Raw genomic sequence first — 22,655 nt, forward strand, 5'->3', positions numbered from 1 at the left:
GACGGAGAGCTGGACAAAAGTGCAACGGCAACCAAGTCGGCCGACCACAATGCAAATAAAAATGCAAAATTCAGAAAGCACTGCTTGGACCTGCAGAACTATGGGTACTCTTCCCCAGTGCGACGATCAGTAAATTTCTATTTCAATGCTGAATTACGTAGCTGAATTTAGGATTAAGGACTGTTAGACTCGACTTTGCATTATGATCGAAATCCTTTACATATGCCCTTTGCGTGAGCATAACAAAATACTCTTCGACCCAAAAGCACCCACTAGCCGACACCCTGCCGCATGCCTAACCTTTCGATGGGCTTGTGTCTATGTTGAAGCGGCGACAACGACACAACCGACACCCGACAACAACCAAAGTCAACGAACTTTGACGTCAGGCTGGCATTAAAAGTCAGTTCTTTGTTTTTCTTGTTGTTGTGGCTGTTAGTGGTGCTGGTTGGGGCCTGCTGGTGGGGGGGTGGTGGGAAACATGCATAGCAATAAACAAGACGGGGGGCCCCATTGTAATTGTTACTGCTGCCGTGGATAGTGCAAATATGCATAATCAAGCGCAAACAGGCAAACGGTATGGCATCGATACACCGATGAGTAATGAAATGCAATAACAAAACAAAAAAATAAGACAGCAAAAAGAGAGCTTCAAATATTTGTAGGGTACACTCTGCGTATACACAATGCCCATTATTTTCAGAATACTCGTATATTTATGTACAGCATGTTGTTTGCCTATTATGTTCACCATTTCTACAGAATAAACCAATAAATAAACATATATATTATTTTCAAAGGAATCAATCTACTAACATATGCCTAAGCAGTTTAATATCAGAATTTCCAAAAGGTATCGTCACCTGGAGCTAGGATTGCGTGGGAGTTTATCGTACAGATACATTTTTTCTTTTTTTACGCAGACAGTTTGTGGAAATTGAATTTGTTTTATCAACGAATATAATTTTAACCAATCAATATTATGATACTATGGAGAACCATCGAAACTATTTTACTATTCACACATTCGCCTGACGTTCGTACCTAATTTATTGACACATTAAACACTTTAAATATTTTAAATTAATTTTCTGCCATTTTATTTTCACTCAATAAATTCCAAATACTTGTAATAGTTTGTATAATAAGTATTTAGTACGTTCATGGAATTATTGTCCTCACTGTGCCACTGATTGTTCCTCAGACTTTGCAGTAACAATCCAACGTGAGGGTTGACAACTTTATCTGTTCATACGCAACATGGGACTTTATTGGAATAGAAATACTTTCTACTCGAAGATAAGACAATTTTGGTGACACAATTAAGATTTGACAGCCAAATTGTATCTTATCCAAGCGCTGATAGAGAAATAAATACAGCAAGATAGAGAATGATAAACTTTAGTTATTATATAATTTATCGACTTTTTTCAATTGCTAAATACAATAATATATATATATCATTATCCATAGACTAACATACACAATGTAAATATATTCTATATATATATATATATATATTCCTCATCTTCAATATGTGTATATGCTTTGTTATTGCATTCGTTGCTGCCCGCCAAACTTCTTCCATAGGTATGCTCTCCCGTTTGTTAGCGCTGCAAAATATTATCATGTGTTATGTGGTTTATGCCATTTAGGTATTAACTTGAACAATTTCCGATTGGATTGCCGGATAAGCAAACATAATATTAGCGTTACTAGCTCTAGGTATTATCATTAGATCGCTTGTCTAGCTTCGTTTCCATTTATCGTCAACGTTCGAGATGTGTCCTTCGTTTTGTTTGTTTGTTTGTTTGTTTCGATATAACAGTGTGACCTTTTTGGCTTGAATTAGTGCATTAGGCATACATAGGTGCGAGCCAGGCTCTGTCTTAGTAGATGGCATACAAATAGATCAGATATGCTCCGTGGAGAGGGAGAAGCGAAGACGAAGACGAAGAGTGTACGTGGGAGGACAAATATTAGCAGGCAATGTCCGTGGTGACGCTCTTTATGCTCTCCGAGCTAAAATGCACGCAGCCATACTTGCAGACCAGCGTCCAGACATATGGAATGAAGAACTCCTCGGGTGCATCCTCCTCAACGTACTTAAACTTAAGATCCGGAAACTTCTGCAAATAACAAGCAATAAAAGCGCATTACGGCCACATATCTCACTACCATTAGCTTAAAGGCTCACTTACCCTCAGCCGATCGCTGGACCATTGGCTGGCACCCTTCGATATCACCTCGAGCACCTCGCTAACACCCAGCTCGCCGTGCTGCTCTTGCACGCGCTGCAAACGCGACGAGAAGAAGCCCACAACCTGCAAAGGCAGAAAGATAATTAATTTGCCAATTAATAAATTTTCCAACGAGGATAGCTAACCATATCGATGTTCTGAACGACATCCTGGAAGGCGTGATGACTGCGGAAGCCCTCAAAGACACTGCGCTTGTACAGCAGCGTGTAGACCAGGTTCGGACAGTACACAAGCTGATTTGTAAGGCAGGAGTTGAGGATTTCCAATACCATGCGCAGCACCTCCTCCAGTACGCCCAGATCCTGCAGCATGTCCTCGGCCGTAGTGGCCACATTGACAAACACGGCGCTGTCGGTAGGCTCCTTTAGCTGGGCATCCAGCCGCGTATGTTTGCGCGCCAGTGTCTCGAACAGCGAGACCAAGCGTTGCGCCACATATGGATGCAGGGCGCGGAAGTGACCGGACATGTTGGCCAGGGCCGCCAGGCAATTGGTGTGCAAGTACTTGTCGCGCATCTTCAGCATGTTGTACTGTATGGTGCGTATGACGATCAGGATGAGGATGCCGCCCAGCGATATCTCCGATATGGTGCGCTCCGTGTACCACGTGATATTCTTCAGCATCTGTGGAATAATATAGAAATAGCACACGGATAAGATGGGAGGGGATGGGGGGGGAGCAATGGCAGGCTGTTCAAACATACAATCGTGTGGACGTTCTTGTTGAAACCCTCGTCTTCGCTCAGAATGAGGAGTACAATCAGTGACATGTATATGTGATGGGAGTTGCTGTCGGGGGCATTGTACAGGGTCTGCAGAATGGGTATGACCAACTGCTCCAGGTCCTGCTGCTGCATGACGAACCTGTAGAAGCGCTCGTTCCGATGGAGCAGCAGATAGAGCAGCAGCGTGGCCTGGTCAATGGTGACAATGCGGCACAATGTCTCGTACACGGCCGAGAAGTCTATCTGGAAGGACACCGTTCCCTGCTTGGGCGAGTCTTTGGAATCGGCGCAGCCAAAGAGGCTGGCGCGATAGGCATTCTCCTGTGCCGTGCAGTGATTCGTCAGTATGAGGATGAGCAGTAGGCTCTGGTTTGCCAGCGGATAGTGGGTGCGAAACTGCTGCGAGAGCTCTCCGCCAACGGCGCTGCTCGCCTTCAGCACATCCTGCTGCTTGCGGAACGTGAAGATGGAAAGCAGCGATTCAGCGATGCCAAAGACGAAGGAGCCCGCCGAGCTGGACCCGAACATGGTATGCGGCACCTCCACCATGCGCGCCACAAAGTGCAGCAGTGCCGACATTAACACGTTGGCGTGCTGGCACTTGAATGCCGTGCGAAAGACGATCGATTTATCCGTGGGCTGCTGCGCAAACAGATGCACCGACAGCAGCGTGATCAGCATGTTGACGGCCTCCAGGTGCAGGTGGTAGGTGAACTCCTTGACGGGTATCACCACGATCAGGTTCACCAAGGCGTCAATAAAGGTCTCGAACTTGGCACCGTCCACGTACACGGGTGCTGAGGCGGCGGCGGCAGCGGCTGCCGCCGCCTGTTCCGTCGCCTCGATGGCAATGGTGGCACTCTCCGCCGGCGTCTGTTGCTGCAGCTCAACGGCCGCCTGCACAAGCTCGGCGCTGGGCAGCGCCTCGAAATGCTGCAGCAGCTGGAACTCAGAGCCCGTCTCATTGATGTACTTGACCAGGCTGCGAATGATGAAGAGGGCGTTGAATGTCTGCCACACATGCATGTTGCTCTCCTGGTCAGACAGCGACAGCAGCTCGCTGGTCTTCTCCAGGAACACAGTGACCAGGGAGCCAAAGTTACCCGTCTTCAGATTGTTACCGATGAACGACTGACACAGCGTCTCCAGCCGGCTGTCCAGGTTAAGCTGATCCTGGCTGAAAAACCGTAGAAACGTTAGCCAGACGACTTGATGACGTTGACATACTTCCAGCACGCAGCCAGTACGCACCTGTTCTCCGGCAACACAATGTTGTAGTTGAGCAGTCCGTTCCAGAAGGCCTCGTCGTCGTGGGCAATGTGGTGTCGCCCAACGAACCGCTGCAGCCACTCGTTGGACCCCAGGTCCGCCGTCCGGCTGACGTTGATGCCCATTCTTCTCTGTCGTGCGTGCGACCTGTCCCTTTCCCTGTCCCTGTCGCCACTAGCGACAAACAATCAATCTGGTGTGCTCACTGCTCGGGGAGGCGTCTACTGCATTTGATTTAGCTGGCCAACGACTGCTTGGCCCTTTCCAGTTAACAAAATATAATAACAATTGTCGATGTTGGTGGCACGGGCACGTCACCCATTTGTGGAGTGTTTTTTTATGGTTTTTTTCATATGGTTTTGACGTTCCGCCGGCTACGCTTCCCAGCACTGTCCGCGCGTTGCCCAACACTGCTCGTCAGCTGACGTCACTGGTGCCCAAAAGAGTGCAACTAAAAATCGCAAAGAAAATCAGCTTGAATAGCAAAACGAATAGCGAATATGTTTTGCGCCGTCGACGACTGCATGACCAACCTGACAGGGAGCCGCCAGCGCTCGTTCAAATTTCCCCGCGATCCCGAGCTGCGCCGCCAGTGGACACTCTTCTGCCGCCGCGCGGACGGCATCAATTACCAAGTGGAGCGCGTATGCCAGAAGCACTTTGAAATGGAGGATTTCGAAAGGGATTCGCGATTCGATGGCAATCACACGCCCCTGAAACTGAGGCTGGAGGCTATGCCCAGCGTGCACTCGCACGAGGATATCGATTTGGGAATCGTTGAGGAGCACTTGGAGCTAACAGCGGCGAGGGAGAAAACTCTCCTGGCGGAATACCAGGAAGAGCCGGCCAAGGAACAGCCAGAGGAGACGGACAGCGACTACGACTTCGAGGAGCTGCCAGCGGAGGGGTGTATGCAAGTGCAGGTGGTGGACGCCGATGCGTACTTGAAGGTCTTGGAAAGGGAAAAGTATGGCTCCGACCTACCCATCATGTTGTATTCAACTCTAATTTCCCTGTTCTTGCAGCACCGAACTGAAACGCGACAACTTCAAAATGAATCTGTCCATCCAGACCAGTGAGAGGGACATGGAGAGGCTGCAGCGGCAGCTGGACAACTCGAATGAGCGCTATGGACAGCTTGTAGGCAATTTGGAGCAGATCTTCTCCACGGCCCAAATCGAAAAGATTCAGAACGACAGACGTATCGTGTGGCCCAGGACGGATCTAATAGAAGCGCATAGTCTGTATGCGGCCAGCAGGAGTGTCTACAACATGCTGCTAAGCAAGAACTACCCATTGCCCTCTGTGAGAACAATGCAGTACTGGGAGGCCCGCGAGCGGAAGGCAACCACAACCGGATCGATGCAGACTGGCCAGCTTGGGGATTCGGCGGCACCAGTGTCGACCATGCACAATCTGTTTGAGGTCATTGATGCCACCAACACGGATCACAATTACACCTAGCGTACAGCCAACAGCTCGATCTGTTCTGCTACTGTCGATACGACCAACTTGGATCACAATTACACAAAAATAGAGTCACCATAAACACGAACGACTTTAATCGAGCCTGCAAAGCATCATGGGATTACAAGGATACACATATTAAATTTTAAACATTTGTTTGTTAGCTAAATAAGTCTTAATGTAATTACCAACCATTCCGAATCAGAATTGCGTTTAGAGGAAGCTGTTCATGGAAATGATTATTTTTAATTCATAAAGCGAATTGAATGGTCGCAGGAAAGTAAGCTCCAATAACCAGATAGATTAATGTAAGGTACTTTTAAGTATTATTTGTTAATGAACGTTTGTCTTTTTTTTAATGTTTTAAAATGTTTTAATGTCGTCCGACGGACACAAAGTGTCATGGAAATTTAAATAATCTCCGCTCCCTTGCCCAATGGGGATAGTATTCGAATGTACAAATATACATATATGTATGTATAATAGGTTGAATTAGATTAAGTTAAATTAATAAATTCAATTATTAAATTTGAATTAAGTTGAAGAAGTTTTCTGCTTCACCTACGATCATTTCATTCGAATCACCATTAGCCATCCGTAGTTTTAGTTGTACAGAAAACAATTATTAAATAACTAACTTTGTGTGAAATTATCTGAAATGGACAAAAGCAATAGCAATAACAATAAACGAAACATTCCCAATTTGAATATATGTTTTGCATTTATTAGAATATGGAACTAAAACTAATTTGTTGATTGGATACTGTTGCACCTGAAGCGCACACAGCCTGCGATTTAGCGTTTCACTGTCCAACGGTCTCAATATGCATGTTATGCATGTATCCATCCCCCTTCCTACTTAATCGATTCTCTGGTTTTTTGGTTGCTTCCGAATTGCATACAATTTGTAACTAAATATATATAAATATACATACATATGTAAAAACTAGGAGGGGAAAACCAAAAGTTAAGCGGAAATTCCGAAAAATTCTCTACCCTCATCAATCGTAGTACATCATTTTGTTTCCTGTGCTGTTCTCTGATGCATTGCATTCATCATACACGATTATCACAAATTGTATTCCTTTTAGTTGGCGCTGCATGCGAAATCGCTGCGTGAGTCAGGGTGAACAGGGTGAAAATATGTAGGAGCTACAATAATAGGTGCAGCATTTAAACAAAATATTGATACAAAATAAACTCCCTTGCCTATGCCTGTTTTCTGAGTTTGAGTTTGGCGATCAGGTGACTTAACTTATCAAATGTACAGTGAATGTGAATGTGATAATGATAATGAATAATGGCAGAATGTATGACTACAGGACATGGCGGCAGGACAGGGCTCATCGCTCCATCCTAGCTTCTGATGTTTAGCCCAGCATCGCGGCGCATTTGCGGTGCTCCTCCACCTTACAGCTTGCGCAGAGCATTGTGCTTGCCGTGCTTCTTGGCCAGCAGCTGCTTCAGGCTGAACGAGGAGAGGGCGATGCCGAAGAGCGCCAACATGGTGGCTGAGCGTGTCACCACACGGTTGGACCTGGATGAGTTTGTGGTGTACGCATGGCTGCAGTTCGTCGAGGCCTGCGCAGATAGCGGCGGCGCCTGCAAGAGATTAGGAAAAAGAAAATCACGATTAGAAATGCTATCTTCCACGGCTCTCTAAATATTGTAGGCACGAGTATTTTTAGAAGGCCAAACAAACAATTGCCCCTATATACTTAATTGGCACAGTGCCCTACCCAGTGTCTGTCTGTGCAACTACGCAGCACAAAAAGAAACTGCGACCGGGCGGTTGTCAACCGGTTCAAGTGTCCCCACACATTACCCCACACACAGCCCCACACGTTCATTGAACTGATTAAACGAGAGTGGCCTGGGGTCGATGCAATAGCTGATTAGATTGGGCCACCCTCTCATTGTCACCAATACCCGTACACCTGTTGATTGAAGTGCGGATGTTGCAAGACCTAACGATGCCGTGCTGCAATCTTTGGCCGTCCAGTGACGTCAAGCATTCCACGGATAAGCCTCCGATTCAGTTTCCAATTCAGAGCCGATCTCAGTGACGCACTTAGCCCTGTTCTCGTTGCCGCCAAAGTTCACATCTCTTTGGCATCGTTGCTCTCGTTCTGGCACGCTCGAACATGTGCTAGACGCGTGCCGCACACATCCATAATCTTCGAAACGCCACACAAAATAAAGACAAAGCGAATTTTTTTATAAATAAACGAACTTGATTTCGTTTCGTATTCTCATATGCATAATTCCGTTCGCAAATTTATTCAAACAAAAAGAATGTCAAATTGTTATGTCTGTGGTCGTTGCTTCGCTTCCGAATCTCCATCCATCGCCTGCTCCTGCCGGTGCTTGAGCAGCTGCATCACCGCCTGCGTCCGCAAAGCCGTGCCCGCTCCAGTTCTGACAATTGGGCGTCTGCGTGTTGTCTTTGTGCTGCGGACTGGCGCTGCATCAAGTCGCTTTATGGCATCCAGGAACTCATTTTCCTTGGTGGGAATTTTTTTCTTTTCGGCAATAATTGCCGGTTGTGTTGAGGCCGCCTTCAAGGGCACTGGACTAACGGTTTTCTCTTTTCGGGGCAGAGTGGATGCTTCAGTCCGCGGCAGAGTGGATGCTTTTCGGGGCGCAGTTTTGAAGGGATCGCTCCTTGGGTTGGCTCTGGGAGTTAATAAAGGCGGCGCGTCGAAGGTATCTATTTTGGGACTCAGCATGGGCGCAGTCTGCAGCGTTTCAGGCAGCTGCGGAATTTCTGCTTTGGCTATCAAGCAATTATCAGTCTTATCGGGAATGTTCGGCTCCAACCAGCTAAAGTCTAGCTCTGCACAGGCCTCTGGTTCAGTCGACGGACCAGAAAGCAGATCCGGCATGGAGATGAGATTCAAGTCTGATTCCGGCTGCGTCTCTACAGCTGCTGCTTCTGCTCCTGACCCCAGATCCTGCAGCAGCTGTAGGATGAACTCATCGCCCTCGTCTGGGGCAGCAGAGTTTTCATTTTGTGACGCTTGGATGGGAATTCCTTCGCCAAAGTCGAATTCCTCGTCAGAGGAGGAAACCTCATCGTTGTGCGGCCAAAGGCAGCTGCGGGACTCGCACTTCAGCAGTTGCTCCTCAAGGCTGATGTGAAAGAAGCGCAGCTTGTGGTCCAGGCCCAGGGCCAGGCACTCCCGACACGGGTCGCCCGACTTAAGCTTCTCCAGCTCCGCCATACGTGCGTGTGTGTGTTGGTTAGGAAATACCCTAGCCCCACCGTTCACTCATTTGCATTTTGTTCTTGTGGTCGTGGCCGTGCGTTTTCTACAATTGCTTCCCGATTTTCTGGTTTAATTTTCGAATGCTCACCTGACTGAAGGTTAAACGAAAAGCATACAGGCCGAGATTTGTTGTTTTCATGGTCCGTTCAGGCAATGAGCGGCTGCAACACAAAGAAATTGTCGTTTAATGAGTGCCAGAGCAGCTTACATAATACGGAATTGATTTTTCACTGCCTGATCGTTGCAGGGCGACCAAATCTGAGGCTGCTTATCACTTACTTGTGTGCTGCGACTAAACTGACTGGTGCTCTCTGCTGCGAAGTGCAATCCGCGGTGTTCTGCGTTGAGAATAATTAATTTGGTGGGTGAGAATAAATGAAAACCAAAATAAAAATTCTCTAAAGCGCAATCCACATGTCAAGAGTGAGAAAGCCAGCTGTTCTATCCAAGCATCGTTCTATCGATGGTTTAAAATATCGATGAATCGAAATTTTCAGCGAAATATTTTAACAACAAATTTAAAAAGTAGAACTTTTTTATAGTTTCCTCAAATTATTATTTATTGTTTGTGAGGTGGTTGGAGGTTTCTGGCTAGAAGGTTGGTTGTCCGCATCCTCGCTTGTAATATTATAGCCTATTTACACTGACATGAGTTACCTATCGATTGTTGAGTTAACTCAATAACACAGAATTTGCGTCTACACTGGCACAAACTCGAGTTATTTACTTAGTTTAGCAGGCGATTGTGGCGGCACTCACTTGAATTTTATATGAGAAACTTAAGCCGGTTCAAGTAGCACACAGGAGCATCATGGCAGATAATAGGGATGGTGGAGAGTCTGAAATAAAGGTAAATACATAAATTGCAGTGCACTTTTTGCTGAATTGTGAATGGAATGCATGTTCTTTTGTTGCAGCCTCGCAGCTATCAGCTGCGTCTCGTTGATCATATTACCAAGAATAATGGTATAATCTATTTGCCGACCGGATCTGGCAAGACATACGTGGCCATCCTGGCCCTCAAGCGATTCTCCAAAGACATGGACAAGTAAGTCCGTCTAGCACTCTTCAATCGCGTGCATGTACAGTGCATATGTACATACATATGAACATTTAATCTACACTCTGTGATTATATGCCTATGTATGTACATTGTACACATGCATACATATGCACATTCATACATATGCAAATAAATAGCTATTGTTTACATTGTACAGATCAATCGAAGAGGGCGGCAAACGTGCTATTTTTATGTGCAACACAGTCGAGCTGTCCCGTCAGCAGGCTGTGGCCGTGAAGAAGTTTACAAATCTCAAAGTTGGATTCTTTGTGGGGGAGCAGGGCGTCGACGACTGGTCGAGAACAAAATGGAGCCACGAAATAAGCGAAAGCCAAGTGAGTGTCAGCGCTACGTGGCCCATCAAGCGATCGGCACTTGATCCGTACACATGTAATATGATCAGGCACTTCATGTGCATGCCCTGAAGCCATTTCTGATATTCGTATGTATGGAACGGAGGCACGAGCATTTGTCCAAGTGCTTTACAATTGTTGCATTGGCCATTATTTTGTTTCTAATTGCATTTTCATCTTTCACTTGCAATGGCAAATAGGTTCTGGTGGGCACAGCCCAAGTCATATTGAATATGTTCACCCAGAAGTTCATGGAGCTGAGCTCTGTTAGTATTGTGATTATAGACGAGTGCCACCATGGCACTGGCCACCATCCCTACCATGAGTTCATGCATCTGTTCCTGCTCGCTGACAGGGGCACGCCGATGCCGCGCGTTGTGGGACTGACGGGTGTCCTCATTAAAGGCAACGAATTTAAGGAGGTCTCCCACAAGCTCAGAGAACTGGAGACGACCTACAGAAGCAACATCATCACCGTGTCCGACACGGAGGAATTGAAGAACGTGATGCTGTGAGATCCTATTACCTTAGCCCTTCCCATGGGAGCAGTTAACTCTACAGCAGCTTGGTTTGGTTCTTTTGCAGTTACTCCACCAAACCCAAGGAGAGTTTATTGATTTATCCAGTGCAAGGGAGGTCCCTTGATGTCGTCCATATCATACATGCACACATTGAGTACTTTTACGCACTGCTAGACTCATTGGAAATTGGCAAACAGCCGACCCGCTTAACCAAGGGGCTCAACATGCGCGAACCCCATAAAAAAAGCTCAGTGAAGACTCTGCTGAACGACTTCGAGTACCAGCTGGAGCAGTACGGCATATACGTGGCAGCCATGGCCATCGTGTCGGTTGCTGTGGCGTTCGAAATCAAGCTGCATCAGTCGGAAACCATTACCCTGAGCCAAATGTACAAGTCGGCCATCAACCTGTGCAACGTCATCCGTCACATACTAAATAGGAAGCTCCGCGATATGCTCGACGAAGATTCGCAATCCGATGAAGATGTTCACACTGAGGAAATCATGTTGAACTTTTCGACGCCCAAGGTGCAGAGACTTTTGCATTACGTGAAGCAAACGTTCTCCGGCAAGGAGGCCAAGGATGTTTGCTGTTTACTCTTTGTGGAGCGCCGATATACGAGCAAGTGCATATACCAACTGCTGAAGAAGTTTATTGCCGCCACGCCGGAGCTGCGCGATGTGCTCGTGCCGCAGTTTATGGTGGGCCGCAACTCGGTCGCAGCGGATTTTGAAGGCGTCCTGGAGCGCAAGTGGCAAAAGTCGGTAGGTTACTCTTGTGTCGTCTACAGCAGAAAAAAGTTTCATAAATTATTATTCCCTGTCTGAATGCCCATCAAAGGCCATTCACCAATTTAGGGATGGCGAAGCCAACCTGATGGTCTGCTCCAGCGTTCTGGAGGAAGGCATCGATGTGAAGGCCTGCAACTACGTATTGATCCTGGATCCGCTGAAGACATTCAACATGTACGTGCAGACGAAGGGGCGGGCACGATCCAAGGACGCACAGTTTGTGGTTTTCTCCTCAGAAATGGACAAAATAAAAATCAGCCAGCAGATCCTTCAGTATCGCCAAGCGCATGCCGACATCGGAGAGTTTCTGAAGGATCGCGTACTGGAGCGGGCCGAGCCTCTAATGCACGAGATAGCCGATCACTTTCACGAAGTGATCCCACCTTTTAAGAACGAACACGGTGCCGTGCTGCTGCCCAGCGGTGCCCTTATGCTGCTCCACCGCTACTGCCAGAGCATGCCCACGGATGCATTCGGCTTTGTGGAGGCATGGATCACATTGCTCACTGAGCAGCACCGCCAGCAACTCTTTGGTGCTCGGGCCGCACTCAAAGAGGTTGTCTCCATCGAGCTTCCACTCAGCTCGTCCATGCGTGAAACAATTTATGTAAGCCCGAAATCGACTTCCAAGCGCCGTCAGTCAGTCAGTAATCTTGCCAATCGTATCTTTTCAGAGCGATCCCATGCCCTCCGTGAAGGCGGCCAAAATATCGGCAGCATTCAAGACCTGCATTAAACTCTACTCGGTGGGGGAGCTCAACGAGCGCTTTCTACCCGTCTCGCTCAAGGATCGGGTGTCGGCCATAGCCGACTTTCACTTTGACCACTGGAAGAAATACAGCGACAATGGTGGGTCTAGGTCCCATGCTCACCCAATATCTTTGAACAATCTTTAACCTTCTGTGCTTGCAGTGGTCGATACGGTCACCAACCAGACGGACACATCGGACAGATTTGCTACCTATAAGACCGCTTGTCCGAAGGAGTTTTACGATTGCAGGCCACGGATTGGCGAAGTCTGTTATGCCTATGAGATCATGTTGGAGCCGCAGTTCGAGCGCAACGACTACACGGAGCACATGCACGACAATCTACTGTCGGGCAGGAACTTTGCGCTGCTGCTGAGGAAGAAGCTGCCGCCTCTGTCCAAGATGCCGCTGTTCTGCAACCAAGGCCCGTTGCATGTGCGTGTGAACGAGCAGCCGCGAGAGCTGGTTATTTCGAGTGAGGAACAGCTGGAGCAGCTGCATCAATTCCATGGAATGCTGTTCCGCGACCTGTTGAAGATCTGGCGTCCCTGCTTTGCACTGGATCGTCGCAGCAAAGCTAATTCATACTTCTTGGTGCCTCTGGCCGTGGGATCAGAGTATCAGAACGTGGTGGACTGGCCGCTGGTCCGTCAGTTCCAGCGTCTGCCCATCTCGGAGCCTGTCAGCGTAAAGCAGCGCCAGGAGCAGCCAGCGCCGCGTTTAGAAGACTTTGAGGGTAAAATTGTGACCCAGTGGTACGCAAGTTTCACAACCAAGCGAATGCTTGTGCACAAGGTGCGCAGAGACCTGACACCTCGCAGCCTAATGGACAGCAAACAGCAGGAAATGAGCTATGGCGAGTTCACTACGTCCAAGTATGGCAATCACATCGGCGGGGTGGTTCACATGGACCAGGGCCTGATCGAGGTGCGGGAACTTACGGAGCAGCTGAACTTCTATGTCCAGCAGCGGGGCAAGACGTCGGCCCAGAGCAAGGCCAGGGCCAAGATTATTCTCATACCGGAGCTCTGCTTCAATTTCGATTTCCCCGGCGACCTCTGGATCAAGGCCCTGTTTCTGCCCAGCATCCTGAACCGTCTCCACTTCTTGCTGCACGCTGAGGCCTTGCGTCAGCGCTTCAATGCCTTCCTGGGGCTGCAGCATCTGCCTCAGAATGGACTCGACTACAGGCCAAAGCTCTTGGAGATCGACTGGTCGCTGCGCCGCAATGTGGATCCCCACGGCAATGCCGTACCCAACGATGATGTCGAAGAGCCGCGCTCCATCCTGGAGCCCCTGCCCACCAAAGAAATTGAAATCGGCGTGAAGAACCTGCATATACGCGAGGTACAAGAGCCTTGGCAGCAGTACCTCGAACCCGTGGACCTATCCCGGAACATCATGTCCGCCTACACCGTGGAGCTCAACTATTACAACAATTTTGTCGCCGGCCAAGTGGCGGCTATCGACAAAATGGAGCAGGACGACAAGGAGTACTGGCTGGAGACGCAGTTCAAGATACCCAAGGGGGGCATCTATGAGACCAGGAGTCCGGCAAGGCCCGCAGTGGCCCGGCCTGCACTGCTGCCGCCGGCCAACTCGGCGCCCACTCAAAAGTCGCCGAATGTGTTGCCGATTCTGCTGAAGAGCGTTTCCGACGAACACATCACTCCGGCCCATCAGGGCGAGTTCCTGGCGGCCATCACCACAGCGGGAAGTGCAGATGTGTATGATATGGAGCGATTGGAGCTGTTGGGCGACTCGTTCCTCAAGATGAGTGGCAGTCTTTACCTGGCAAGCAGGTATCCCGAATGGAACGAGGGCACGCTCACGCAGGTCAAGTCGCGACTGGTGTCCAACAAGAATCTAATGTACTGCCTCAGGGAGACGGATATTCCCAGCCGTATTAGCTGCAGCCTGTTCGATCCCCGAATTTCGTGGCTTCCGCCCAGCATTGGCCTGCCCGAAAATGTCTTGGCCTTATGGACGGAGCAGCCGTGCCTTGCCAAACTGATTGGTCCCCACAATCTCTTCGATCTGAACCTCAGCGACGAGGAGATTCTGGCCGGTCGTTGCAGCGAGGCCACCTATCGTCGCTTTGTGCAGAGCTGCCAGGGCAATCAGCATGGCCATCATGCCGGCCAAGACTTCTCATCCGACGTGAACTACTGCTTTGGCGAGTCGACCATTCAGAACAAGGTGGTGGCCGACACCCTGGAGGCCCTGCTGGGGGTCATTGTGAGGAACTATGGACTGCAGCATGGCTTCCGCATGCTCGAATACTTCGGCATTTGCAAACCGGACGTTGATAAGCCATTGACACAGCTGCTCGATCTTCAGTTGAGAAGCGCCAAGATGCGAGCAAACACGAGCGCTGCCGATATTGATGGCTTCCTCATCAACCACTCCCATCTGGAGGAGAATATAGGCTACACATTCCGGGATCGCGGCTACCTCCTGCAGGCCCTGACACATCCGTCGTTTCCCACTAACCGCCTGACCGGTTGCTACCAGGAGCTGGAGTTCATTGGCGATGCCATACTCGACTTTCTCATCTCTGCATACATTTTCGAAAACAACAGCAAGCTGCGGCCGGGCCAGCTCACGGATCTGCGCTCGGCTTTGGTCAATAACACGACACTGGGCTGCATCTGCGTGCGGCACAAGCTGCACTTGTTCATTCTGGCTGAAAACGCGCTCCTTTCGGAGACCATCAGCAAGTTTGTGAATTTCCAGGAGAGCCAGGGCCACAGGGTCACGAATCATGTACGCTTTCTGCTCGAGGAGCGAGATGTGCAGCCCGTTATTCTGGACATGGACGATGAAATGGAGCAAGCGATGGAAGATGGATCGAAAGATGGTCCACGCATCGGTGCCTTCAACTTGGCGCAGAACGTAGATGTGCCCAAGGCTTTAGGCGATGTCCTGGAGGCCCTCATTGCGGCCGTCTACTTGGATTGTCGGGATCTGCAGACAACCTGGCAGATGATCTACAACTTGTTCGAGCCCGAGCTGAAGGAGTTCTCCCGCAACATACCCATCAGCCCGATCCGACAGCTACAGGAGCACAAGCTGGCCAATCCCGTTTACGGTCCGCCCATGGTTGACAAGGATGTTGTGATGGTGTTCTGCCAGTTCACGTGCATGGAGAAGACAATTCGGGTCACTGGTGTCGGCAGCAACAAGAACCAAGCCAAATTAGCTGCTGCCAAGAGCGCTCTTCAGAAATTGGCTAAATATGATCCATAGCCCATAGAACGGCATGCCGTGACACCCGTGACCGCGATCCACGAAAAGGCTAAGCCTGACACCCATTATAAATATTTCCAGTTGATTTTCACCTGTCAATGTTTAAAATGGGAGTCATGCCTAGACATTTTTTGGTCAGTGCATTTGCAAGTACGAATTTTATGATCAAAAAGGGCATTGCTCGCACCATTTCTCGTTTAAGATTTAAAATGACGCCATTTATACAACTTTTTATGAATGTTAACAAATTATGAATTTTTATATTTTTATTTGCGATTTTATTTACCGCGTTTCAGTGCACATTTTAGTTAGATTTACAATCGGATGGGCTACGTCGTCAACGACGTGAATGCCATTTTTGTATTTACAATAAAATGCTGAGTGCATGCATTCTTCGATTCATTCGATCCGATTGTCCATGCCACAGCGGTGGCTTTTGCTCCGGCCGGCCTCTGTAGATACATTATTAAGTGCCTTACAAACTACAAATTAGAGTAAGTAACATTGGAGGCGGAGACAACAAATGGTTAAATTATATGTTCAAAAGATCTGAAAAGCATTCAGCTTACATTTTGGAATGATTAAAACTAACAAGACAAACACAAACTAAACGAAATGAGATGAGATGAGATGGACCAATAAGGAGTCCAGGCACACATACACACACGCGTGCCCTGCCCGCCGGCCCTGCCCTGTCCTGCCTACACAGTAAAACTTAGGGGTAATGCGGTCACATTCCGAGTACGTGATAAAATAGAGATTAATTTGCTCGCTTATTATAATACGATACGCCAGGAGTAAGTAATTCGGGACTGCACGCTGCTCTACACGCGACAAGTGCAGTCTGGCTTGTTGATGCTCCGTTGCCGAGTCTGTAGATTGCGTAGAGCGGCTCCGCCGTACTGTATGCCACTGCCGATGCGTTCGGGATCCAGCTCGCCAGTTTCTATTTTGGCCAGTATGGTCTTGGAGCACTTGAGGAAGGCCTCCTCAACGTTCTCGCCAGTCTTGGCGCTCGTTTCCAAGAAGATCAGCTCTACAAAAGGCATTCGGTAAGTGAAAAGGGAAAGGAAATAGCAAATGCACACAAAGTAAAAGGAACAAACCGTTCTCCTGGGCAAAGGTGCTGGCCTCGAGAAATGTTACATCGCGTGCCTCTTCCAGGTCCTTCTTGTTCCCAACCAGCAGAATAACAATGTTGGGGCTAGCCAATGTCCTCGCATCATTGAGCCAATTGGTCAAGGCATTGAACGAGTCCCGCGATGTGGCATCGTAGACCAGCAGAGCACCTGCAGCGCCGCGATAATAGGACCTGGTCACAGATCGAAACCTCTCCTGTCCGGCTGTATCCCATATTTGCAGCTTCACCGATTTTCCGCCCACATTCACAATGCGAGAGCCAAACTCCACCCCAATGGTGTGCGAACTGTCGTCTTTGACTTTGAACAAAAGGAATAAATAATTTAAAATTAATTCTACGCATAAATGGGGAAACTTCCAGAGACAGCTTACATTTGCTTTCGATGAAATGATGCAACAGACAGCTCTTGCCGCTGCCAGCGCTTCCAATTATCAGGAACTTGAACAGGTAATCTAGACGAGTTTCCCCAACCGGAATTAATTAGAAATTGCTTCTAATTAGTTATTCGTGTAAAGACAAACCGTATGTTTCCGACATTGTTTTTGTTGCCTGTCTCTGTGTGTAGTCGTCCGCAGCCTTTGTTTCGTTGTTTTTCGTAGCCAGAGGCCTGGTTTGGTCGTTGGGTGTATCCTACGCTCGAAGGAATTGTGTGGGTGTGCTCCGAAAAGGGCACAGACACGTCAAAGTCGACGATAGTGAAGCTTAGGAGTAATTAATTGGGTTTAAACAATTAAAACAACTCAAAAGTTGGATAAAATGCTCTTCTGACTCGTCGAATAGTGTTGATAAACATTGAAAATACATCTAAGTGTGACCAGACACGATAAGAAACAACGAACAAAATTCCAATTTAATTAATTTAAATATTCCTCTCAAAAGAGAATCTCAACTTTATTGTTGTTCTCCAGATCCGCAAGCTATTTTTTTTAAATTTTAATACATTATGTATGTAATTCTGTTTGGGTAGTCTTTAATTGTGTGATGTGATCCTTAAGTATCCTTTTGTTTCTTTTCGCCGTAATTCTGGTAGCAGTTGACAGGATCCTGCGCGGTGAAATCGGAGTAGGCCAGCTTGCTGCCCTTGAAGTTCTGTAATGAGGAAATTGCATTAAAATAAACATTCCGGTAGATAAGATTTGGGCACGACCTTACCTTAATGTCCCCAGTTATTAATGTCCACAGGAACACGAAGACGGCTGGCAATAAGCTGCTCAGGACGAACAGTTCAAACGTGTTGAGTTCACCAAAAATAGATACTTTCATTGTGGCAAATAAGGTTTTACGACAAACTATAATAAACAAATGTGATTGATGACAAATTGTTGCTCGCACGTACTCCAAACAGTGTTGTCAACCTTTCAATAACCAGGGTCGGAACAGCGCAGCTCAGGGCTGCATATTTTTGGTACTAGAAAACGGCAAGGCCAGATAACATTGAAGAAAAAGTAATTTAGCTGAATAAAATGGCTTTCCGCATCCCATTTGGCAAGAAACACGCTGAAATCGCGTCCTCCTTGTAAGTAAATGATGACGGGTCTTGTTGCGGCATCAGGATTGTACTCGAATTCGGTCAAATGTGCACACACAGGCACATTGCATAATCATGCAGATTCAATAACAATATTGTCTGCTCCCATTTCTTTCAGCGCTCGCTCTGGTGCTGGCTTCGGTGGTGCTGCTGGCCTGGCTCTGCTCTACTACACCGACTGGAAGCTTATCCTGCAGTACGTTCCCATCTACGGCTCCAAGTACGACAAGACCGAATAAATATGACCTTCGTCACATCCACACGTAGTTCATGTCCACTTGGGCGCAATGTTTTGCTTAGTGAATAAAATAAGTTTAAACTATCTTGTGTGTTCGTGTGTATAAATTTCGTATTACAATTACGTTTGTATATTACAAATATGTAACTTTCAACTGGACACAAATCGTTTGTGGGATGGTTAGGGCCCAGAGAGGCTCCTTCGCCGTATCTAAAATATTTTCTCTTATTCGAGTTGACTCTCTAGCTTATTTCTAAAGTGCTTAAGTAACTCGTTGCTCAAGGCACACACTAGTGGGCTGTGGCCTATTTTGATTACAGATCGTATAAAAAGTACATCCGCGAGTTCCGTATTCGAGTACAAATGATTTCCTTTTTTAAAGAGATTACAAAATTGCAAAACTGGAAGCCCAAATCGACCGGCGATTGAATGAATTTTGACAAGTAATTTCGAATTTCACCTAATAAATGCTTGGGCCTAGATATCCGGCTCGACAAACGAAGCTGGGAACAGTCCGGTTTTGTGGGTGCGCGCATGTGTGCCCTTGTACCAGCCGTTCTTCTGTTTTCGCTGCACATAGATGATGTCGCCAACATGCAGCTCCAGTTCGATGTCGCTGTTGGGCGGATACGGCACGATGCAACGAAAGCGACTGCAATGGAAATAGTTAAAATCAAATTGAATTATCTTATCCGCCCCGGAGACCCTCACCTTTCTCTCGTGCAATAGACCGACTTGGTTGTTGCACTGGCTTTTATGGCCGCCTCGGTGATGCCATTGCTGCTGGGGCAGAGCACATGGCCAGCATCTAGACTGTGAGACTTTCGATGGCTCGGTGCAATGATCATATTGGCATGCAGCTGCGTCTGGCTGCCAGGCTGCTGCCCACCGGCATAGATGGGTGCGGCTATTGAGGATGCAGGCGGTGGTGGAGACGAGGCCGCATTGTTGTACATACTGCGGAATGTGGCTGCGTCCAAGGACTGGCGTGCGCTGCATTAAAAATGGACAAGTTATTGGTTTTTGCTCGACTAGCAGTCTTAGATTCCACTAACCAAAGCAAATGTGGCCGATCCTTATTGCTCTTCACGCGTTGCGAACCATAAGAGACACTGCCGCTGCTGACGGGAGGCTGTTGCTTGCCCTGGAAATGCTGCTGACCTGCGGACGGGGGAGCTGCTGCTGTTGTTGTCGTTTCATTGAGCGGCTGACTGTGCTGCAGTTGGCTGGGACATGATCCGGATCTGAAGAGAAACCGATTGTGATAATTATGATGATATGGGATTATGGGGAAGCACCTACCTGACATGCACTGGGTGCAAGAGAGGAGCTGTTGTCTTAGCAGTGCTTTCAATGCTTGTGGTGGTGGTGGCATCTTTCGGAGTTTGCTGCAGCGAAGCTCCTGGCGATTTGGAGCGTGTTTTCATGTGCGTTAGTCGTCGCATAAGTCCGACTGCGCCAGAGGAACTGCTGCTTGAAGTGGCCGTGGAGGTGTCCTGCTTGGGCTCGGACTTTCTACTAAACAAGGCCTCCACTGGCTTTGTCCAGACCGAACAGCTGGTCGTCGACGCTGTGGCTGTGGTCGATGCTTGCTGCTGGCGGGGCGGCAAATCCGGCGGCTGCATGGGCAGCATGTTGTTGAGGCGTACATCTGGCGCCACTGGCTGCTGCTGCTGGGGATGAATCTGCTTCGCATCCGAGCTTTGGGGAACGTATTTCCACTGGTGCATCAACTGCTGCTGGTCGCGTGTGCGCAATGGCGTCAGGTAGTTCCCCGGGAAGACGCCAGTGATGTCCAGCCAGTTCTTTCCCTTGAACCAGCCATCCACACACCGTTCGGTCACAATGTACACGCAGCCCTTCTTCAATTCCAGTTCGTCGTTTTGTAGTGGCTTATATGGGAACAGGGCCAGGTATCCCCAGGGCAGAGTGGGAGGCATTTGTTGCTGCACATTGGTCTTCAGCACGCGTGCAGATTGGGAGGCGGGTGTCGCTTTGGCAGCCGCTGATGTGGCTGGAGAGGCGGCCACCTCCAGGCGACTCAGCTCATGTGGCAGGCTTAGAATCTCAGCGGAATGGCGGTTGGTCTGCAGCAGACTAAGCTGTGCTCCCCCTCCGAGCAGGGCATTCAACGAATGCCGCTTCTCCTTAGCTCCCTTATCCCGAAAACGAACAGATCCCGATCCAGAGGCCATCACATGTTGGGGAGTATTTGGCAGCGATGACTGATGATTGGGACTGCAGTTGTTCGAGCTGGAAGTGGAGCTGGAGTTGCTACTGGCTGGTGTGATGTTCGAGGAGCCAGAGCTGGATTCTGTGACCACTGTGGGATCAATTATGGGAACAGGAGGAAGGGCACGCTGTGGCTGCTGCTGCTGCTGTGGCGTATGGCACGGTTGTTGATTCATTACTCCACCATCGAGGAGCTTCTTGGCTACAGCATTCAACTCCACAAATGCTATGGGAAAGATTCCGATTGTCTGACCGATTCGACCTTCAGCCCAATTGTGATCCACTCGCCGCAGCACTTGGATGACTGTGCTCTTCTTGAACTCGAGGCAGCCCTCCTCATCATTGGGTCCCATCTTGAAGTCATACATGGCAATGCACTGGGGCATGGGCAGAGGGACGGATACTTTGACATAGTTTATGGGAAAGGTTCCCTCCTGTCCATTGGCCTGGCCCACGAACCAATTGTTGTCGATGCGTTGCTTAAGCAATATAAGGTCCCCCTTCTTAAACTTCAGATCGTTGGCTTCGCTGGAGACAAAATCGAACAGGGCATAGGCGTGCGGCAGTAGAAACCGACGTTGCTTCTGACGAACCACCTGAGTCTGCGATTTCTGTTGCTGTTGCTGGTGCGGGTGCTGCTGCTGCTGCTGCTGCTGCAGTTGTGTACTACCCGTGGGGGCCACCGTTTCCGTGTGATGTTGGGTTTTCGGTTTCTCTGGGGGCGTTTCGGTCTCTTCACTTTTATTGTCGTTTTTAACAGCAGCCGCTGTTTGTTTCATGCCTGCAGATTGAGAAAATATAGAGTTATCACTAAGCCAAGCAAAGGCGAGTCACTTGCTGAAAATCTGGCCAATGCCGCTTTGCCACACTCCGACAATTCAAGAATTCTAGTCCGAATGTCGCGTGGGCTGCGACCGCCAGATGATAGTCGCGTGGGCTGCGCACACTCATGGCTCACACTCCCTCATTACCTTCTAAAATTCTCATCAGCAAAACATTCGGAGGCAGTTCATCGATTTTGGACGAGACCAGGACGCGGCATTCCGGACACCGCAGCTTGTGTTGGCTGGCCACAATGTCCTAAAGGAAAGGGAAATTGGTCAGTGGGAGAGTAGGAAAAATTAGAATTTCAGTCGGTCTTACCACCAGACACTTGCGACAGAATGTATGCTGACATGGTAGCACCTTCGATGTGGTGTCCAGACGGTCCAGACAAACCGAACACTCCAACAGGTCATTCAATGTATGCTCATCCATTTCTTAGGTATGCCTCGAAAGCAAAATCTCAAGGATGGGGTCACAATTTGAATTTCGTGCAAGGCAACATTCCAAAACGCCACACACACACGCACACATGCATACACGACAAACACTCGAACGCAATCCAAAGAGAGGCTTGGGAAATGCAGAATAAGTATGTTTTAAGCTAATTTCTACGGATTGCTTGCAAGGTTTTCATTTATATTATCACTTTTAGCTTCAAACATTTAAATTATTTAAATTAAGAGAGCAATTTTATTAAGCGCAGCCGAAGCTCGTGTGAACACAAATACTAAGCGGATATGTACACGGATATGAAACCAGCTTGCTCAACATGACGACCACTTGAAAATATATTAGCATTTGTTGCATTTATTGGCAGTTGCAATGAATTGAATGCTGATTTTTAACCAATTTTTAATACTAATTGAAGGCAGTCGTTGTGTATTCTCCATTAATTCGAATACTTAATTTGAATAAATTTATTTATTTCAATGCTGTTGTTTTAGTGGGTCTTGCAACACTGTACATGTAAACCAA

At 48.2% G+C, this 22,655-nt stretch overlaps 9 protein-coding genes across 10 annotated transcripts; 3 read left to right on the forward strand and 6 right to left on the reverse strand.

Annotated features, from left to right (window-relative positions):
• Window positions 1-1,798: 1,798 nt before the first annotated feature.
• On the reverse strand, window positions 1,799-4,625 carry LOC111076311 (dymeclin). The gene is made up of 5 exons (XM_022370057.2): window positions 4,237-4,625; window positions 2,965-4,162; window positions 2,387-2,884; window positions 2,202-2,324; window positions 1,799-2,129 (listed from the first exon to the last, which is right to left on the reverse strand). The coding sequence occupies exons 1-5, from the start codon at window positions 4,377-4,379 to the stop codon at window positions 1,980-1,982; spliced, it is 2,112 nt and encodes a 703-aa protein (XP_022225749.2). The 5' UTR covers window positions 4,380-4,625; the 3' UTR covers window positions 1,799-1,979.
• LOC111076314 (52 kDa repressor of the inhibitor of the protein kinase-like) lies at window positions 4,607-5,835 on the forward strand. Its single transcript, XM_022370061.2, has 2 exons — window positions 4,607-5,221; window positions 5,280-5,835. The coding sequence occupies exons 1-2, from the start codon at window positions 4,755-4,757 to the stop codon at window positions 5,716-5,718; spliced, it is 906 nt and encodes a 301-aa protein (XP_022225753.2). The 5' UTR covers window positions 4,607-4,754; the 3' UTR covers window positions 5,719-5,835.
• A 1,206-nt stretch (window positions 5,836-7,041) lies between these two features.
• On the reverse strand, window positions 7,042-9,431 carry LOC111076317. Its single transcript, XM_022370064.2, has 3 exons — window positions 9,270-9,431; window positions 9,079-9,151; window positions 7,042-7,323 (listed from the first exon to the last, which is right to left on the reverse strand). Exons 2-3 carry the CDS (start codon window positions 9,127-9,129, stop codon window positions 7,132-7,134), a joined length of 243 nt encoding a protein of 80 aa, XP_022225756.1. The 5' UTR covers window positions 9,130-9,151; window positions 9,270-9,431; the 3' UTR covers window positions 7,042-7,131.
• On the reverse strand, window positions 7,427-9,072 carry LOC111076313. The gene has a single exon (XM_022370060.2). The coding sequence runs from the start codon at window positions 8,943-8,945 to the stop codon at window positions 8,028-8,030; it is 918 nt and encodes a 305-aa protein (XP_022225752.2). The 5' UTR covers window positions 8,946-9,072; the 3' UTR covers window positions 7,427-8,027.
• Window positions 9,432-9,654: 223 nt separating the features above from the next.
• On the forward strand, window positions 9,655-16,173 carry LOC111076307 (endoribonuclease Dicer). Of its 2 annotated transcripts, XM_041594246.1 has the most exons (8): window positions 9,655-9,840; window positions 9,908-10,038; window positions 10,211-10,388; window positions 10,607-10,917; window positions 10,992-11,691; window positions 11,768-12,325; window positions 12,393-12,567; window positions 12,631-16,173. In XM_041594246.1, exons 1-8 carry the CDS (start codon window positions 9,802-9,804, stop codon window positions 15,714-15,716), a joined length of 5,178 nt encoding a protein of 1,725 aa, XP_041450180.1. In that variant the 5' UTR covers window positions 9,655-9,801; the 3' UTR covers window positions 15,717-16,173. The 2 variants fall into 2 exon arrangements, with proteins under 2 accessions (XP_041450180.1, XP_041450181.1); XM_041594247.1 differs by lacking the exon at window positions 9,655-9,840 and having other exon boundaries at window positions 9,887-10,038.
• Window positions 15,981-17,643, reverse strand: LOC111076316 (ras-related protein Rab-4B). The gene is made up of 4 exons (XM_022370063.2): window positions 17,379-17,643; window positions 17,229-17,309; window positions 16,823-17,155; window positions 15,981-16,752 (listed from the first exon to the last, which is right to left on the reverse strand). Exons 1-4 carry the CDS (start codon window positions 17,392-17,394, stop codon window positions 16,541-16,543), a joined length of 642 nt encoding a protein of 213 aa, XP_022225755.2. The 5' UTR covers window positions 17,395-17,643; the 3' UTR covers window positions 15,981-16,540.
• Window positions 17,644-17,715: 72 nt separating this feature from the next.
• On the reverse strand, window positions 17,716-18,220 carry LOC111076318. The gene is made up of 2 exons (XM_022370065.2): window positions 18,010-18,220; window positions 17,716-17,946 (listed from the first exon to the last, which is right to left on the reverse strand). Exons 1-2 carry the CDS (start codon window positions 18,118-18,120, stop codon window positions 17,848-17,850), a joined length of 210 nt encoding a protein of 69 aa, XP_022225757.1. The 5' UTR covers window positions 18,121-18,220; the 3' UTR covers window positions 17,716-17,847.
• Window positions 18,221-18,244: 24 nt separating this feature from the next.
• LOC111076322 lies at window positions 18,245-18,707 on the forward strand. Its single transcript, XM_022370068.2, has 2 exons — window positions 18,245-18,373; window positions 18,504-18,707. The coding sequence occupies exons 1-2, from the start codon at window positions 18,321-18,323 to the stop codon at window positions 18,622-18,624; spliced, it is 174 nt and encodes a 57-aa protein (XP_022225760.1). The 5' UTR covers window positions 18,245-18,320; the 3' UTR covers window positions 18,625-18,707.
• Window positions 18,708-18,719: 12 nt separating this feature from the next.
• On the reverse strand, window positions 18,720-22,633 carry LOC111076309 (E3 ubiquitin-protein ligase SH3RF1). Its single transcript, XM_022370055.2, has 6 exons — window positions 21,999-22,633; window positions 21,827-21,935; window positions 19,926-21,636; window positions 19,679-19,867; window positions 19,335-19,616; window positions 18,720-19,275 (listed from the first exon to the last, which is right to left on the reverse strand). The coding sequence occupies exons 1-6, from the start codon at window positions 22,110-22,112 to the stop codon at window positions 19,101-19,103; spliced, it is 2,580 nt and encodes an 859-aa protein (XP_022225747.2). The 5' UTR covers window positions 22,113-22,633; the 3' UTR covers window positions 18,720-19,100.
• Between the last annotated feature and the right edge of the window lie 22 nt (window positions 22,634-22,655).

This window comes from Drosophila obscura, unplaced genomic scaffold (assembly GCF_018151105.1).
Source record: "Drosophila obscura isolate BZ-5 IFL unplaced genomic scaffold, ASM1815110v1 contig_25, whole genome shotgun sequence".
NCBI lineage: Eukaryota > Metazoa > Arthropoda > Insecta > Diptera > Drosophilidae > Drosophila > Drosophila obscura.